The sequence below is a fragment of the Triturus cristatus genome, chromosome 6 (genome assembly GCF_964204655.1).
Source record: "Triturus cristatus chromosome 6, aTriCri1.1, whole genome shotgun sequence".
In the NCBI taxonomy this organism is placed as follows: domain Eukaryota; kingdom Metazoa; phylum Chordata; class Amphibia; order Caudata; family Salamandridae; genus Triturus; species Triturus cristatus.
Window position 1 is genome coordinate 1,784,537,148 of NC_140589.1, and position 19,355 is coordinate 1,784,556,502.

A 19,355-nucleotide genomic window follows, 5' to 3' on the forward strand; every position below is an offset into this window, starting at 1 on the left:
ATCGAAGTAGGTGCTTTTTTAATGTAAAAGGTATACATTTGAGATATTTGTTGTATTTTTCCCACGTTGCAATAGATAGTATACAACATACTCTACTGATCTACAAATGACTCCACCACCTTCCCTAGAATGACATACGCTTTTGTTCACAAGCCATTTCAGACCTGCACGTTACCTTAGTACCTGTTCATTATCTTGTTTTCCTTGCTGACAACTCCTTCATCCAACACAGAAAGAAGTAGCACGGTAACCGTTTTACCGTGCCTAGGACGTCTTTTTTCCTGTTCTGTTTTTTCGGTGCTGTGGCCATTGCTGTTAGGGACTGTCCTGTATGTTACGCAATCGAAATAACTCATGTAAACGTAAAATAGCTTTGTTTAATATTCATTACGTACGTTATGTGAGTGTGCACCTGTGGTTTCAATTCGTTAACGAGGATAACTCGGTAGTGAGTCAGCGACGTAAAACAGAACTCCCCTTTTATTGCTTTCCCATCATAATTTTACCTTGTTTGTAACTTTGATTTTTTTTCTGTGAAAGATACGTGTTTTATTAGTAGCACACATATTATGTCATATGGTTGTAACCTTGACCTCTCTGAAGCCAGCTGTTTTTCTGAGTGTAACTTCTGTTGAACATTATAACTGAAAAAGGATAACCTCAAAATGTAAATGTCAGTGTGCTGTATGAAATTCAACTGACTAAATGAGGCATTTTAAGGTTTTTGCAACATAAACTTCTACAACAGATATCCAGGTGCTTTTACAATAGGGTGCCAACAAGTCGACACCTATTGCTTCAATTGTAGGGAAATATTCAAGATTGTGTTATCTTATCTATTGACCAAATATAAATCAAAATAAATACAAAGAAGGGGGTTATCTGAGGGAAAAGGACGAAAACAATGTGCAAAAAATGTTTCATACACTAACGTGCACATATAAATGTAACATATGAATTCAGTGCATTTAACATCTTCACTCGTGGGAAAGGCAAATATCATAAACAAAATTAGGTTATGTAATGAAATCAGATTATATGTATGATGGTTTTGTAGTTCTACACTTCTTAGCATACAGCTGAAAGTCCCAATATGAGGAAGTGCACACAACATCTATATAAAAGCATTTGCAGTGCAATAGATCTCGCATTTACACAGGTTTGAGCTATTGACATTGTAAATGACAATGCCTTTTATTTTTGTTTTCATTTTTAAAACATACATAAAAGGCATTGTCATCTACAAAGCCAATAACTCAAACTCTCGCAAATGCGAGACATATTGCATTGCAAATGCTTGTTCTCTTCTCTGCAGCGACAGTCGAGCAGAATCAATATCGAATTCCTTAATTAGTAAATTAGTAAATGGACAATTGGTACTGACGTGTGCGAAACTTCGAAACAATCTATTATTGAATTTAGCAAATATTCGGGAATGTAAAGCAGTTATTGATTTTATCAAGCTTTTGTGTAAAAAGTGACTTAATTTAGCCAGGAAAGGAATAATTCACTCCTATTATGTTTACAAGTCTTTGCAGCTCATAAGGATTATATGATTTGTTTTAAACAAATAAACTTCTATGTAAAATACAAAAAAAGAATTAAGCAATTTAGCATGTACAGCTAAAAGTGATTTGGGCTATTGGTACAGGGCACACAGGTAAGGAAAGGGGCTTCTATCACTGAATACCACACCCAGAAGGGGTCCTCGTCTCTATGCCAACCTGCACGAGGCGCTGCTGCCGATGCTCATAAGAAACACCCCCCAGAGCTGTAATCAGGTTGGGGTTGAAGAGGATGATTCATCGGGAAAGAAATTGAATCTGGGAACTTTCTTTCCTGCAATCAGAGAGGCAGAGAATAAAGAGACCAGAGATCATGTCTGTGATGAGGTCATCAGCAGGGGGCTAATGAGTCAGGACTTAATTTTGTGGCACCGACCATCTCATTTGCAGACATGGCTCAGTGTGGTAGGTAGTACTCACCAAGGTACTGTTTATTACCTACTCGAGGCCGATGGAAGGGGGGGGGGGTCCTATGCAATACTCTCTACATGTGATAATACTTAACACATTCAGAGAGGAATAGATGCCCAGGCGGTTAGGTGTGCATAAGGCCCTCACCTGAAGCTCTTATAATAACTTGTTTTATGTATAGTCCTCACTCCCACAGTTCTGGCACATTCAAATAATGTAAACAATGGCTGTTGCTATGAGCTCTTTTAGTAGCACAGAATTTCTTGATATCAGAAGGATTAAAGGCGGGGCTGGCCCTACTGTAATTCGATATCTTGCCCCGAGTGCCACCCAGATGTTTTCAATCATTTCTTGGCTGGTGGAGCTATCCAACCAGTAGCGGCTGGCAGGAAATGAGGGGGGAGGTTGCGTGGAGTGGCGAGGGTACAAAATAAAAAATAACAAAATACACCTACCTATTCCGCAGGCCGTATCGCTTCTCTGCTTCTTGGCAAGTCCAGAACCAGAAAGCACCCAGGCTCCTCATAACCAATCACAGCGCTGCAATGCAGCGTTGTGATTGGCTCCCCTAAGCCAATCACAATGCTGCAATGCAGCATTATAAGTGTGGGGATTGGGGTCCAGGGCATGTTCCCCACCAGGCTGTGTAACGCAGCCTGGTGGGGAACATGCAAAGTGCGCATGACTGGTATGGGTGGCCCGAGCAGGCCGGTCAAACGGGCACGTTCACTTGGAGTGGGCAAACCACTCCTCCCCTGTGCCTGCAACCCCGCCCCACCCCGACTGAACCCCGAACCTGTGAAAAATAAAATTAAACTTTTATTATCATTTTATTTTTCCTGCTCAAAGAGCAGTGGAGCGACGCTCCTCCGCCTTAGTGGAAGAGCCGTCCCTGCATCCAACCACCGAAGAGCTGGCAGTGGGGTGGACAGAAAGGAGGAAGTGGGGGTGGCAGTGTCTGCAGAGTAGGCATTGTTGTTTTTGGAGGCCACTTCTAATTCTCATTATTGTGTGTGGCTCTCAGTGAGACACTGGCACAGGTACCAGATATCACACTGTGGCTATGTCAGTCATCCCAGGCTGCGTTGGCCGGGCTCCCAGGGAGCCTGTCGGAGCAGGGCTGGCTCTCTGCTCTGATGGCGAGAAGAGAGCAAAGCTTTAGGCACAGAAGGGATGGTGGTGGGGTGGGTGGCAGGCGACATATTAGTTCTATATTTAGGCGGGAGAGTTGGCTTGAAGAGGAAGGTGTGGGTGGCAGGATAAAAGGCTGTTTAAAATTTGGGTGTGAGGGTTCGTAAATACAGAGGGTGTTGAAGATGGGTGGAAGGACACAAATACATGTTTTTAATATTTAGGGGAGGGTAATACGGAGTATGGTGTGAAACTTTGGCAGGATGCAATGAATTCTTTTTTAGGAGGGGCTACAGGCATTGATGGCCATAGGTTGGAGGGGCTGGGTGGCAGGTGAAACACAGACCAGGGGGCTGAGGCCAGTAAGGCCAAGTTGTGTATGGCTCACATATGGCTCATATACCCCTGCATAGTTGGTGAAAGCAGGGGATGAAGATCCAGGCGGGCCATACAGAACAGGAAACTGGAGATGGAAGACATCGATGTACTTACGAGTCAGTCAGTCCGCTGCTTCGTGATCTGGATAGGATTAGAGGGGCGTTCAGACACAGGAGACACGCCCACCGTAGCTCAGTCTTGCCATATGACAACATGTGATCATATTTCCCGTTATCCATGCAGAGAAAAAGCAGAGGTAGCCACTGACGGCAAACTAACTGACACCACACCTACACCCATTCACCTGTAAGGCAGCTTCTGAACACGCTACACAAACCAACAACAAGCATTGGAAAAGCCAATAGGTTTGGCCCTAGCAACCAGGTGCATTGGTTACTTAATCTTTTTTTGGAACGCATATGCCACAAAAGTAACAAACAGTGACAAGTGGCCTACGTGAGAGCTATTGGCTTTGCCAAAATCATATAGCCATGTCATATAGCAGCATGGAGTGGATTGGCGTACAGTGGTGAGGAATGGCATGGCATAGAGTGGAGCAGAACGGAATAGAGTCGAGTAGAGTGGCGTACACTGGAGTGGAGTGGTGTAGAGTGGAATAGCATAGAGTAAAGCAGAGTGGAATGGACTGGCACAGAGTGGTGTAGAGTAGAGGAAAGTGGTGTAGAGTGCAGGAGAGTGGATTGCCATAGAGAAGAGTCAAGTAGAGTGCATTAGAGCAGTGTGGGGTACACCAGAGAGGAGTGGAGTGGAGTAGAGTAAAGTAAGGTAGAATAGAGTGGCATAGAGTAGAGTGGAATCATAGGGGGGAGTGGAATAGAGTAGAGTGGAGTGGCTTGTAGTCCAGTGGTGTAGAGTGAGTCAGAGTAGAGTGCAGTGGCGTACAGTAGTGCAGAGTAGATAGACTTTATTGTATGATTACTTAAAACCATTACAAAGGTATCATAAGGGCGAGCTATAATATATATGACAAGACAATATTAAAAGATTAATTCATATAAGATTCTGCTGTAATTCATAGAACAAATGGATTCAAAAAGCCTACGGTAATGATATCTGGTTTATAAGTGCAATACTCATTACACAGTGGGCAGCTCCCTAATAGAGGACGGGGTAATGCCTGGCCAATGGAATGCAGTTTCCGCCAACCTGTCCTTTAGCAGTGTCCGCACCAAGTGTATACATTTGTGAAATTTTACCATGTCAGTCACTGTTGCCAAAGAGAATAGAAGGGTTTGAGCCTCCTTGACAGATTGTGTGCCGTGGTGTAAAAAGTATGGCCTCAGGAGCATACATCAGGCGTTGTGTAAAGCCTGGCAGTGGCATAGCAAGTGAGCCAACAACTCCTTTCTGTAGTCGCACAGTCCACAATGTACGATATTAGTGAGTGAGTGGTGTAGACTAGCGTAGAGTGCAGTGGGGCAGAGGGGTTCATAGTAAAATAGAATGACGTATAGTGCACTGTGGTAAAGTGCAGTTGAGTAAAATGTAAATCCAATATTTGTAATGTGTGAACAATTACCCAAAGCCGTCAAGGCGCTGGGGGCTGTCTGGAAGATTAAGCGAGCTATTGCCCAGAGTCACATGATGCTGAGCAAACCTGCCGCCGGCGATCGAAACGTGAGCCTCCGTGTTCCAGTATCAGTCGCCCTGGCCGCTGCACAACACCTCTTCCCCCAGATGGGGCAGTTCCCAGTGCAGTGGGCCACCAGGGTCTGGTCAGAGTTGAGTTTGAGGCAACGCTCTTTCATTCAGGAGGAAACTGTCTTTCATCCAGGTGGCAAGGCCTTCATCCCGCAGTGAAATTTCATTCTGGTTGGTGTGGGTTCCATGGTGAGGGAGAAGATCTGCTGGGTGTCGTCGGCATAGAAGATGATGTTGATTCCGTAGTTCCAGACAATGGCTTGGGGGGGGAGGGGGCATGGAGACATTGAAGAGGGTGGGGCTCAGGGAGGCATACTGGGGCACTCTGCAGCTGATCTTAGTGGGTTCTGAGAGACATGGAGGTAGTCTGACTTGCTGTGTTCGACGGGTGAGGAAGGAGCAGATTCTGTCCAGTGCCTTGTTGCGGATGCCGGCATTGTGGAGTCTCGTGATTAGGGTGCGGTGGGAGACGGTATCAAAGGCGGACAAGAGGTCCAGAAGACTCAGGGCTGAGGCTTTGCCCCAGTCAAGGAAGTAGCGGGGTCACCAGTGGCAGCAAAGAGTGCGGTCTCGGTGCTGTGGTTGCTTCGGAAGCCGGATTAGGAGATGTCCAGGACATGGTTTGCTTTGATAAATTCCGTGAGTTGGGCTTTGATGGTCTTCTTGATGACCTTGGCTAAAAAGGGGAGCAGGGAGATGAGTCTGAAGTTCTTGAGGTCTGTTAGGTCAGTGGATGGCTTCCTCAGCAGGGGGTTGCTCTCGGCATGTATCCAGTTGTCGGTGAAGGTGGTGGTCTCGATAGAGCAGTTGATGGTGCGCCAAAGCTTGGGGCGATGGAGGTGGCAGCTCTATGGAAGATGTGGTGCGTGCAAGCAGCCGCAGCCGATGCAGGTAAAAGTGGTGGGGCCGGGTTGGGGTGAGGATTCAGCAGACGACCACGAGGGGAAATGAAATGAATAATACATTTTCCCTTGTCTGTCGAAATCCTCCCACCACCCCACTGCTCTTATCTGCACAGGCCGCGGTTGCATGTAAGGGTTCGAGGCGGCTCCGGAGTGGCGCTTTTCATGATCTTGAGTGTGTCATCTGGTGAGTGAAGTCCAGTTGAGCAGGATCTGGTGTGGTGCAGCGTGGTTGGGTGCGGCGGTGTCGGGCGTAGTGGGAGGGTCTTGGGTGTTGAAACTGTTGTAGATCTGCCTGATCTTGTGGCGGAATAATGTGCAGAGTTTGTTGCAGAGGTCTTAGGAGGGTGGGACGACTGATCATGCTGTTGGGCATGGCAAATTCCTTGACAATGGCGAAGAGTTCTTTGCTGTTGTGTACGTTGGCTTTTATTCTGTCTTGGAGGGCCGTTTTCTTTGTGGTTTTGAGGAGGAGGTTGTGTGCGATGACTGCGGTTATGAAGGTTGCATGGGTTTTTGGGGTTTTGTTGTTTCTCCATCGCTTCTGGAGTTGTCTACAGGTGTGTTTGGACTCATGGAGCATGGGAGGGAACCAGCTGGCTTTCTTGGAGTGTTGCTTGCTGGGTGCCTTCTTGAGGGGTGCCGGAGTGTCCGTACAGTTGGAGATCCATTGGTGGAGGTTGCATGCTGAGGTGTTAGCATCTGTTGATGTTGCCAGAGTGGTAGTGATGAGAAAGGTGATGAGATGTACTTTGGTGACCTTTTCCTGCTATGACAGGGGGGCCGTGGTGTACGGTGGATGTGGTGAAGGTGAAGTGCATGCAGTGGTGGTCAGTCCAGAGGAGTTCGGTGTTGTGGCTGTAGGCGATGTTTTCACTGGCGGACAATACGGGCTCAAGCACGTGTCCCACTGCGTGGGTCGGAGAGATGACTAGCTGCTTGAGTCCGATTCTGGTGAGGTGTTCAGGTCACCGGGGTGGTCTAGGTGGAAGTTGAGGTCTCAAGTAGGATGTAACCGGTAGATGCCAGAGCCTGGGGTGTGGTTAAGTCGACGATGGTGTCTGAAGGGCGGGTGGGGCCGTAGACGAGGGTGCCGCGCAGGGAGGTGTTGGGGCTTGTCTGGATCTGGAAGTGGAGGTTTTCCATGCTCGTCATTGGTTTATCCGAGTGGGTGGTCAGGCGCAGGGTGTTCCTGTGGATGATGGCGATGCCTCCTCTCGGTCGGTGGGTGTGATCCTGGAGGGTGATCTTGTAGTCTTCCAGGATGGCAGTGGCGATGTCTGGGTCAGAGCTGGGGTTAGTCCAGGTTTCAGTATGGAAGGCGAAATCGGGAGAGATGGAGTTGAGGAGGTCCCAGATTTCTGTAGCGTCTTTGTGGAGGGAACGCGTGTTGAGGAGGATGCAGCAGTGCTGGTCGGGTGCGCTGTTGGTTGGCTGGGCGGTGAGAGGAGCTGGATTGCGGGTGTGGGCGAGGGTGTAGCTGCAGTTTTGGTAGGCGAAAGGTCCTTGGGTGTCCTTCGGTGACGTGAGGGTTCATGTGGCTTGGCGTCCTGTGTTGTGGGAGAGGAGGGTGCTGGCAGTACTCAGCACATGGGCAGAAAGTGCCTCACTGAAAAGACCTAGGTGCTAACAAACCTGCAGTGCAAGTGTGAAAAGATAAAGAACAGGGGGCCCTAATCAGCCTCCAAAATATCCATAACATGCGTGTTAATGTTTTTAAGTAGAAAGTAACCAGCACACCACAGGGCCTTGATGAGCCTACGTAAAATGTAGATATTTTCAGTGAGGCGCTTTCTGCCCATGTGTCGAGTACTATTATTGCGAATTTCCAATATCGATTTCAACCTTGAAAATGTCTTGAAGAGGAACACGTCGGCTGCCTGTTTGTATTGGATAACACGTCCGGATGAAGGACTGTAAACAAATCTAAAGACAATAAACTACATACAATATACCTCAAGCTTGTTTTTCTTTGAATGCATTTCATGCTTTTGGACTTCCGTGTGTGCTCCGGTATTTTTCTCTGATGAAGGAAAAAAGGGTATGTACTCCTCATGAGAGTGTCAGCTGCCACAAACTTCTGATCTCACTATAGTTTGGTGAGGGCAACAAGGCAACAAACAATTATGAGTGGGGGTACAATCTGTGCAAAGCTGGCACACAACAGATTCTCCGGGTAAATCAAAGCAAGAACCCATGAATGCATCCAGTGAGCTCTGAGAAGTCAAGTCCACAAACAAAAACAAGCAGGGCCAGCAAGAAAGTTTAATGAAAGGACAGAAAGCTAAACCTCGGTTGGATGAGATCTGAGACACTCATGATGTGACAGGTACCACATGTTTGCGAGATACCCTAACCTTACGTGCTTGGTGCGTTCTGTAGGGAGGTGACAGACCAATTGACTCCACTGATAGGTAAACACAACCTAAAAATCCCAGAACTTTTCTTACTCTGCTAAATGCCAAGGCCCACTCGTGATAGGTCACTCTGCAAATGTAGTCATTTGGGGACAAATTTATCATTATTTTCTGTAGCAAGCCACTGTGCAGTGCTGCATGAAAGTGCAGGAATGCGCCGTATTTACCATTCCTAGCGCTGGCGCACGCTTGACTGCTTAGCTTCAATGCAGGCATCCTTGTGTAATGTTGCAAGAGTGCTTGTGTTGTAGACAGGTTTGTTTTTGTGCAGGAAGAGGCACCTTTCTGCACAAAAAACAACCCTGAGGTATTTTCCACTATCTGTGGGTGCTGCAGAATGCAGCACGAGCAAAAAAAGAGGAAAAAACATACACCTAGAAAGAGGAAAAAACAAGGAGAAATAAAGATAATACTCCTCGTTATGCCGCACCTGGGGAGGCGTAGCAATTCGGCACATTCCTAGGTCTACCACAAATGGTAAATCTGGGAATGCTCCAAAATCCATGGGCGGATGTGTGGGAACACCCACGCTCCACCCATGGAACACCTCCTTGGGACAGGGTAAAACAAAGCAGTGATCTGCGCTGTGTTGCATTACTCTAGAATTATCAAGCCACGCAGGGCCACACAAAGGGCCCTTGCGTGGCTTGATAAATCTCATTTAGGTTTCGCTTCGCCCTTGCGTGGCGCAGGGGCGAAATAAAACTATCTAGCCAATCAATCAATCGCTGGGACCTCTTCCTGGAGGATGGAATTTCTCAAGTGGGCGCCTGCGGAGACCGAAAATGGGTGTAATTCAGTTTGGACAGGGAAGGGGGTAATCCAACGGAAAAGGAGCGGCCGTGAAGCTTGTGAGTCTCGCCTCAAAGTCAGATAATGTACTCACCACCTTCAAAGTACAGATTAACAGGCTGCAGAATTACGGGGTTTACTTAACTCTGAGATAAATCCAAAAAAGTAAGAATACATTTGTGAATAGAACGGGCTGGGAAGAAAGTTGAACTGGGAAAAATGTGAACAGTTTAGATGTCCCTGACCCCCTACACTAGGGTGACCAGGCATCCTGCATTTGCCAGGACAGTCCCGGGTTTTCACCACTGTCCTGGCAGATTTCAGCAAATGTGGCTCTGTCCCGATTTTTTTGAGCGGGTAGGCTAAAAACAGTGGGAGGCACTTTTTGTGTGTTCGAAAACAGGACTAGCAAGCAGCTCTTATCAATCAATCAATCATAGCATTTGTAAAGCGCACTACATACCCATGAGGGTCTCAAGGCGCGGGGGGGGGGGGGCTGGGATGCTGCTACTGTTTGAAGAGCCAGGTCAGGTCGATTATCAGAAAGCAATTCAATTAGCAGGTAAAAAACTGGGCTTAAAAATTACATTTTATTTCCTTAGTAGCTCCTTGTCTGGGTTATTCAGTGCTGTAATTCTGTGCCCCTCGGCTTATGTAAAATTATAGTCTTGCTTCCATTTTTGCGAAATGTCCCAGTTTTTGGTTTTCAAAATCAGGTCAACCTACCCTCCGCCATACATGTGCCTGTACCCAGTAGCTCTCAAATTAGTGATGTGGCCTCCTAACCACTTTGTGGAAAAGAATATCTGAAAGTGTTGGCGCAGTTAGACACTAGTCACAGTAGGGGTGTACGTTTCCAAAGGCAAGAGGTCTTGGCAATGTCCATTATACATTTGTTTTATTTTTATGACTTAAGATATTCGACTCTGCTGTGGTTGAAACACGACTTGATGGCTAAATGCTAACACGACGGGTGTAAAGAATTATATAAATGTATATCTCACCCGATAAATACCGACTTTGCTTGGTCGGAAATAATCGGGTGCGATAATTACAACCCAATTAAGAGTGATATTGATAATTGGCATTAATATGTGCATTGGTGGGCTTATTTCACCAAAATCCGTTTATCCAGGTATGCAGCAGGCAGTTTTTCTCTGCTAAATATTGCTAGTTTTGACCTGCTGAAATTTATTCGGGGGTTGTTAATGGCCAACTCATAATGAGGCCATATGTAACTTATATGGAACATATAAAACACATATTTGAGGACCTCGTAACCTGGCCGTAAGACCACCCTTCCTGCTCTTGTCTTGTGGACATAGTGAGCCATTAACTGACCCAAGACTACAGCTCCCAGAATGCATCACTGGGTTAAACGAAAGCCCAAGGCTAGAAATCAGGCATCCTTTTACAGCGAAGGTTGGGTGCATTTAGCATGAAACTCTGCCATCGAGTTGCCAAATCTTCCATGTTATCAAGAGTCAGATATTTCAGTGCTGAGGAATTTAACTCTGAAACGTCATCATTACACCATAAAGACATCCCTCCATTGATATCTGTATGCACTGTCAGTAAGGGGAAAACGGAGAACTGAGAAAAATCATCTGACACAAAAAAGACAACTCAAATCACTCATCTTCACACACCAACAACAACATACAAATAATATTTGTAGCAATTTGTTTTCACACAAAGCAAGAAAACTAGACCAGATATCGTTAAAACAGAATGGTAACACTCTCCTCTCCGGAAACACTTTCCCAAATGACTCTAGCTCAGACGTATTTTTTTTTAACAACCTAATGGATTATGGGATTCGTAGTTTCGGTGCACTTGGAGAGCCGATGGGCCCAACACACCCGAAAAATGAGCTGTAAAAGGCAACCATGACAGTAGCGCACGTGACCCCGGGAGCCATGGAGACCGGGTAAGCTGAAGGCAAGAGTGTCTGGGGGGTGCTGATACCGAGTCAGTGCGTTTATGAGAAGCAATCACTCCTGTGGGGAGTTAAGCCCTTACCTGCTTCAGCCACACGTTCGTCGTCATCATCTGGTTTTTCTCATCCTGCAGGAAGGGTAAAAAGAAGAAAAGAGGGCGGGGGGGGTAGAAAATAGGAAAAGAGTTAATTTAGTCCGAGTGGAAGGAGCAATTTATCTGAATTGAAATCAATGGCTGGCAGGGAGCCGGCGCTCCGGAAGCGGCCGCCCTGCGCCTCAGTTCATCTCACAAATTAGAGGCCCGCTGTCAGGTTATCGGCCCCGTCAGCTGTCTGCGGGGGACAAAGTGCTTCCCCTGTCTGAAAGGAACACGGACTAATAGGGTTATGTGTATTTTTTCCTGCAGCTTCAATTTGAAAGATTGTAGCCCGAATATCGGTTTTAAAAGGCAAGGATTGCCGGGTTTCAGCCGCCACTGAGGCCGGAGGCGGCTTTGAAGCAGCCTGCCGCTGATGGACCGCAGCCCGCCTGACAGCAGGCCTCGCGCCGCTGCCGGGCCCACGGGATAACCACGCGCATGCGTGAACGGGATGGTCTGCCGCCCTCCATTAAGGGAGGTGCTGCAAAAACTTTTATCAGGACGGAGAGAAGCTATTTTGGACAAGTACTGGCGAAGCAAATAGGTCTCTGCTGTAAAAGCTGAGCTGAGCTATTGGCTTTGCAAATGCTTATTTTCTTTGGTACCACTTAATGCCAAAATGGCCGCCACATTATGGGAAGCATGCGGACGCAAAGGAAGCCACCTTGGGATGGAGTTTTTATTAAAGATAAGTCATTCTAAGATGGCATCCAATGCATGTGTCATGATGCAGGCACATGTATGCATGGTGAAGCAATGGTGGTCATTTTTAATTTATTGTTCGAACATGGCTGATGGCCATTTTCAAACGGTAAATTAAAAGTGAAAAAGAGTGCAGCAGTTCCAAAACAAACATTGGTAAATGCATTAGGTTTAGCCTATGTGATAAATAGTAAGCTGTTTGTGCAGGCAAAACCTAAAAATAAAGATATCCCATTTGATATCCGAGCTGACTACAGGTACTCTGTACCCAAGCAAAATAAAACCTGAAGAGAAAATGTATGCAAGAGCAATTTTCATATACAATTAACAAATAACCGGTAAATGGCAGTATTGTCCAGTTCCTTCAATATGAGAGAGAGTGATGTGAGAACTTCACAAGGCTCATACAAGTACACTAATATAAATGCCCAAAACAAAGTCGTAAAATCGAGTTCAAGAACTTAAACCCACAAAAAATGTAGAGTGAGATCAAATAAATACTCCTGGGCGACGTCACAATGAAAAGAACAGGAATGTGACACAGCTGTTTCAATGAGTGCAGCCAGGGAAAGTAAACAAAAAAAAGTTCCACACAACAGTGGATGGACATAGTATTTGGACTACGGGAACTGATAAGAACCTCCTTTTAAGATATATTAAATACAAGAGATTTCACAAGCACAGGGCAAGAGCTGTGCAGGCGAAACCTAAAAAGGAAGTTAGTGGCTCAGTAGCAGTTTGCAGCTGCATGTCCTAGTAAAAAAAAACAATTGGAAATGGAGAGGGAACTAAGGCTGGGAGTAATGGACCAGCAGGAAGGGGAAGAGTAGTGACTAAAAGTGGGAGCCCAGGGCCACTTCACAGTCCGGTGCAACAGGCGTAGGAGGGACCAAAGAAAGACATGGATTCCCTGCACCAGAAAAGCCAAGGACAAAAGTCCAATCAAGCCAGGCGTGGAAGGATACAACTCAGAACACTGGCACTGAAATGCTTCTAGGCAGAACAAACATGAGGGAAGGGAGGCAGGGACATTTTAAGGATTTTGAGGGCCCTGGGTCAAACGGATTTTGGGGGTCCCTGTTGAACAGCTTTGAATTTATAATCTAATTTCAGCTCTTTTATGCCTTCTTTGGCCAGGTCCCTGACAGTGCACAGGAACGCTAGTCCAAATTCTAAATGCCTTTTTCATCATTTTCAGGTATAGTGATGTGTGTTTTCAAAATTGTAACACAGCAGCTGCTCACCAATATGACTGGAAAAAAATCTCTGGGACCCCCTCCCATTTCTCTTATGTGAGGCCCTGTTTTGATCTAAAAGAATCTTTTTATGGAGGTTGCATCAAATGCAACATTTCTATGCAAAATGTCTGTACTGGACTCACACACAACCCACATTAAAAGTAAACTAAAAGAAAACCGTATTTAAAACAATCTGTTTAAGAATTATTGAAGGTCATTAGGGCAAGACTCTGCAGAACGGAGCTGGCTCTATCAGGGGTCCCCTTGAAAGGCTGGGGGCCTGGGCCAGAGCCCACTTTGCCCTTGCCTTAAAAAGTATTTGAAGGGAGGAAAGAATAGAGACCTGTGATAGACAACAAAGCTGTCCAAGCATGAGCAACAGGCTAACTGTAAGCCCGCTCTAAGTATATGTTATTCATGGGAAACAAAAGAGCTCCAACAGACAGCTCAAGGCATCAACAACCGAGACCTAATGACCTATAGGCATGTTTATGTAACAACAGTTCAAGTTGCTGCAAGAGGTCAACCCCACCGCTTAGGTTCTACTAGTTGATCACCATTCCGGAGTGCGATCTATGGTGCCAAGGTATAGTCATAAGCCTTTCTTAAACTGGGCTTTATTGTAAGGGTGGGCGTAGTTCGCGAAGTAGCACTTCGCGAAGCTACGCAAAGTGACGTTCGCACTACGCGAGCTACGCGTAGCACTTCGCGAACTGCGTAGTAACATGTTTGCACTGTGCAAGATGTTGTTTTCAATGATTGCACAGTGCGGACAAGCAACCGGCACTGTGCAATCATTGAAAATGGCATCTTGCACAGTGCGAGCTGCAGTTTTCTGCTGCTCGAGTAGATTTTTACTCGAGCAGCAGCTTTCTCAACGCGAACTGGCAGTTTCTCATCGCGAGCGGTCGCGAGCATACGCGACCCCTCGCAATGAGAAACCTGACCTCCTCGCGTTGGGAATCTCGCCGGGAGGTTTATTTTCCATGCTCGCGATCGCCAACTTGATGTTGCTGATCACGAACAAGGAAAAAGTCTCGCCGGGATGTCATTTTGCTTGCTCGCGGTCGCCAACTTGACGTTGAGGACCGCGAGCAAGCAAAAAATGACCGCAACACTACGCTACGCGTGTTCGCACTGTGCTACGTGCAGTTCGCGTAGTGCGAAGTAGCGCGAACTTCGCAAACTACGCGAGCATAGCGAAGTGCTTTCCCCAGGCTTACTTATTAGGGTGCAGATTTAAGTCCTGTAGGCCAGATGTGTCCAAGGTAGGCTCAGAAAGGCTCGTTTCATGCCTGATTTTCAGCATACCCTCTGACTCTGTAAATTAGTTTAATGTAGATTCCCCACACTAATACATATATTATATATTGATATTCTGAAATTCTAGCATGGATCTAAGTGACTTGGACCTATGTTGGACATCCTGGCTGTGTGCTATTCAGTTTCTGTTTAGTGAGCACTGACCAGTGCAGCTGCCTTATCTTGGGCTTTGTTATGCACAGACCTTTCAGCTAATGGACGGTTGAATGCCAGGTCAGCAGTTCTCTGCAGTTGTTTGTTTGGGCTTTTGTGGGTGTGTACAGGTTGTACTGTGCAGTTTGGCACTGCAAGTTGTTGATTAGCACCTTAGTGGTTTCAGGTTTTAACAAGCATTAGCAAAGCCAACAGGTCTTGCCTTTATGACTTTTTTGCTTTGCCAATGTCTTTCGGCAATGTCACACAGCATCAGTAAACAGCAAAATGCTGTGCTGTACTGGCATTAAAAAGGCATCATTTCATTAGCTCATGCATTTTCTATTTATCGACCCAAGATGGCAGAACCACTGTGCGCAGTAAATGAAAATAGAAAACCTTTGAGTAGCACAAAAGCGCTTTTTGTACTGCAGAGTGGTCTGGCAACAAATGGCAGCTGCTGAGCTGACCCAAAATAATCAAATTAAAAAAAAGAAATTACAGAACGCAGGTGGGTATGGGAGCAGCAGAGGAGATGGCAGAGGAGCAGGTCAGTGTCGAAGCAATTGGAAGTGGGAGGAGGGGCCAGGGAGCAATGGATGGACTTGGATCTGGGCTGGTGGGGGGGGGCATAAACGTTGGGAAAAGCAATGGATGAGCTTGGGATAGGGATGCGGAAACAACACAGAACTGACGGGGAAGGGGAGGATGTTTGAGAGAAGGAAGCAGCACATGATGGAGAGCGCTCGGACACACATACTCTGTGCAGCGCTGAATAAAAAGAAAAATGTAATTCCCTGAATGTGAGCATTGGAAGAATACAAGTCAGCCAATCAAGAATTTAGTAAAACGCCGATGCTACAGGGGAGGGTAAAACACAAGAAGAGGCTGTCAAGATATCGAATATGATGCAAACTAATGATATGGACAATTATGTTAATGAATGGTAAGCAGGCTCTAAACCCAGTGTCCGTTTTTGGTATGGTCCACAAGAGGCTTTCACCTACAGACAAAACTGTAATATAGGCAAGACCTAAAGAATAAAATGTAGTGGTTTTTAATCTACCACTCTCCATTTGTTGGTTTGATTTCAAGTTACCCTCAACGTGGTTGCAGAATACTTATCTGTCCTAATTGCATGGATCACCCCTCTTCGACCACTGTAGCCTTCCTACCTCCACCTACTTGCTGTATCCAAACACCTCCCTGTGTCTTCATTTCTTTCAATAGCTTGGGCCTTAACTTCGGAACACCATCCCTATCCCGACAAGAGCTGCTCACTACATCACAGAATTGAAATGGTCACTGATCCTCCAAACCCAACTCTCCAACCAACCTCCTATGATCAATCTCTCCGCCACCTGACCAAACCCAACCCTTCCCACCAACCAACCACAAACATGTAAATACGTAATATATGTAGACAGTTGCCTTCTGTGTTTTTTTGTGCCCTGCGGCCTCCCCTCCCTGAGCCATCAGTGATGTCATAAATGATGTCATAGAACATTTCATGAGTGATGTTATATGCAAGGTCATAAGCAGTACATGGCTGGGGCACAAGTTATAGTTAGCTCTGCTAACTATAACTGGTGAAGTTCTGTGTTTTTTATTTAGTTCAAAACATCAATGTTGTCACCGACATATTCACCTAGCTATAACGTTAGTTTAACCTTTTGTTTTTTTGTGAGAAAAAAAAAAAGATATATAATATATATACACACAGTTATACCTTAAAATTATAATTTATGCACCAACTTTAAATTATTATCACTTTATTTATTCTTTAGCTGCAGACTGCTTATACCATTTTATGTTATCTCACTTATACCATATAAGATAACAGTATTTACAAGAACAGTTATAACATCACAAAGCAGATCTTTTGTGAGAACACAGTGCATGGCAGAGAGGTGAGTTATACTTAATGTAGTGTGGTGACCAAGTTTTTAAAATTAACATTTTTCAGTACTTTAACTTTTGATTGTACCTAAAGAATAAATGATGTTATATTAATTTAATGTTGGTGCATAAGTAATTTATAGTAGAACTATAACTTAAGAATTTCTACAGTATGTGTATTTTAAATTTAGTGTGTATAGAAAGAATAAATAAAAGATTTCCTAACTATGACAAAGGTTTAACCTTCGTTTTTTACATTGAATTTTAATGGTCTTTTATTTTTAATAAAATGCTTTTGAAATTGCAGAGTTTAATGTCACTGAGAGAAGGGTCATTAAGTGGAGGGTGCTACTGTTGACAGGAGGAAAGTGTTGTAAAGTGTACTGGCGTAGAGTGGAATGTGGTACAGAGGAGTGGCATACAGTGGAGTGGTGTAGAGTGGAGTATTGTGCAGCAAAGTGCAATATAGTGGAGTGGAGTAGAGTGGCATGTAGTGTGTAACAATGTAAATGGAGTAGTGTAGAGTGCAGGGGCATACAGTGGAGTGACATACAGTGGTGCGAGATAAAGTGTAGTGGCATACAGTACAATAGCTTATAGTGGAGTGTTATATAGTGGAGTGTAGTAGAGTATAGTGGCACAGATTAGTAAAACATATAATGGAGTGGCAAACAGTGGAGAGGTGTAGAGTGGAATAGCGTAGAGTGCAGTGGGGAGAGTGGAGTTGTGTACAGTGGAAAACCACAGAGTGGAGTAGCGTAGAGGGGACTAGCATAGAATACTATAAATTAGAATGGCGTACAGTGGAGTGGTATAGAGTGGAGAGGCATAGAGTGGAATAGCGTGGAGTGGAGTTGCTTTCAGTGGAATCATGTAGAGTGGATTGGCCTGCAGTGTAGTGATGTACAGTGCTTGTGTTCGAGTGGAGTGGGTATAGCTGAGTAGCATAGAATGGACTGGCATGTAGTGGAGTGCCCCAGAGTGAAATGGCATTCAGTGGAGTGAGGTACAGTGTAGTGGCGTACAGTAGAGAAGCATAGAGTGGAGTCAAGTAAAGTGGAGTTGCGTGCACTGGAGTGGCATACAGTAGAATCGTGTACACTGGGGTGGGGTAGAGTGGAATGGCATACAGTGGAATAGCGTAGAGTGGAGTGGCATACAGTGGAGTAGCGTACAATAGAGTGGTGTGGAGTGAAGTACAGTGTAATGGCGTAGAGTGGAGTGCAATACAGTATAGTGGCGTAGAGTGGGGTGTTGTAGAGTGGAATACCATAAAGTGGAGTGTTTAGAATGGAGCGGGGTACAGTGTATTTGGGTAGACTGTAGTGGAGTACAGTGTAATAGAGTAGAGTGTAGTGGCCTACAGTGTAATAGAGTGGTGTAGAGTGGAGTGCAAAACAGTGGAGAAGTGTACAGTGGCGTGATATAGAGTGCAATATCATAGTGTTACTGGCATACAGTGTAGTCACATAGGGTGGAGCAGAATATAGTGGAACAGCGTACTGTAGAGTGGCATAGAATGGAGTGTCGTATAGCAGAATAGGGTAGAGTGGATAGGCGTAGAGTGGCGTACAGTGCAGTGGCACAGAATGGAGTGATGTACAGTGGACTGTCGTAGAGTAAAGTGGCATATAGTGGAGTATCATACAGTGCACTAGTGTAGAGCGGAGTGGCACAGAGTGGGGTGGAGTATCATGAGTAGCGTAGAGGGGACTAGCATAGAATACTATAAATTAGAATGGCGTACAGTGGAGTGGTATAGAGTGGAGAGGCATAGAGTGGAATAGCGTGGAGTTGCTTTCAGTGGAATCATGTAGAGTGGATTGGCCTGCAGTGTAGTGATGTACAGAGCAGTGGCGTACAGTGCTTGTGTTCGAGTGGAGTGGGTATAGCTGAGTAGCATAGAATGGACTGGCATGTAGTGGAGTGCCCCAGAGTGAAATGGCATTCAGTGGAGTGAGGTACAGTGTAGTGACGTACAGTAGAGAAGCATAGAGTGGAGTCAAGTAAAGTGGAGTTGCGTGCACTGGAGTGGCATACAGTAGAATTGTGTACACTGGGGTGGGGTAGAGTGGAATGGCATACAGTGGAATAGCGTAGAGTGGAGTGGCATACAGTGGAGTAGCGTACAATAGAGTGGTGTGGAGTGAAGTACAGTGTAATGGCGTAGAGTGGAGTGCAATACAGTATAGTGGCGTACAGTGGGGTGTTGTAGAGTGGAATACCATAGAGTGGAGTGTTTAGAATGGAGCGGGGTACAGTGTATTTGGGTAGACTGTAGTAGAGTACAGTGTAATTGAGTAGAGTGTAGTGGCCTACAGTGTAATAGAGTGGTGTAGAGTGGAGTGCAAAACAGTGGAGAAGTGTACAGTGGCGTGATATAGAGTGCAATATCATAGTGTTACTGGCATACAGTGTAGTCACATAGGGTGGAGCGGAATATAGTGGAACAGCGTACTGTAGAGTGGCATAGAATGGAGTGTCGTATAGCAGAATAGGGTAGAGTGGATAGGCATAGAGTGGCGTACAGTGCAGTGGCACAGAATGGAGTGATGTACAGTGGACTGTCGTAGAGTGAAGTGGCATATAGTGGAGTATCATACAGTGCACTAGTGTAGAGCGGAGTGGCACAGAGTGGGGTGGAGTATCATGAAGTGGCGTAGAGTGGAGTGGGGTAGAGTACAGTGGCATAGAATGGAATAGCATAGAGTGGAAAATTGTACA

At 45.6% G+C, this 19,355-nt stretch overlaps 1 protein-coding gene across 1 annotated transcript in view; it reads right to left on the reverse strand.

Moving 5' to 3' along the window:
• Window positions 1-19,355, reverse strand: part of CHRNA2 (cholinergic receptor nicotinic alpha 2 subunit) — a 144,688-nt gene that overhangs the window by 31,795 nt on the left and 93,538 nt on the right. Inside the window, exon 4 of the mRNA XM_085613107.1 lies at window positions 11,281-11,325. Within this exon, the coding sequence (XP_085469233.1) occupies window positions 11,281-11,325 (45 nt within the window). The remainder of the gene's footprint in view (window positions 1-11,280; window positions 11,326-19,355) is intronic.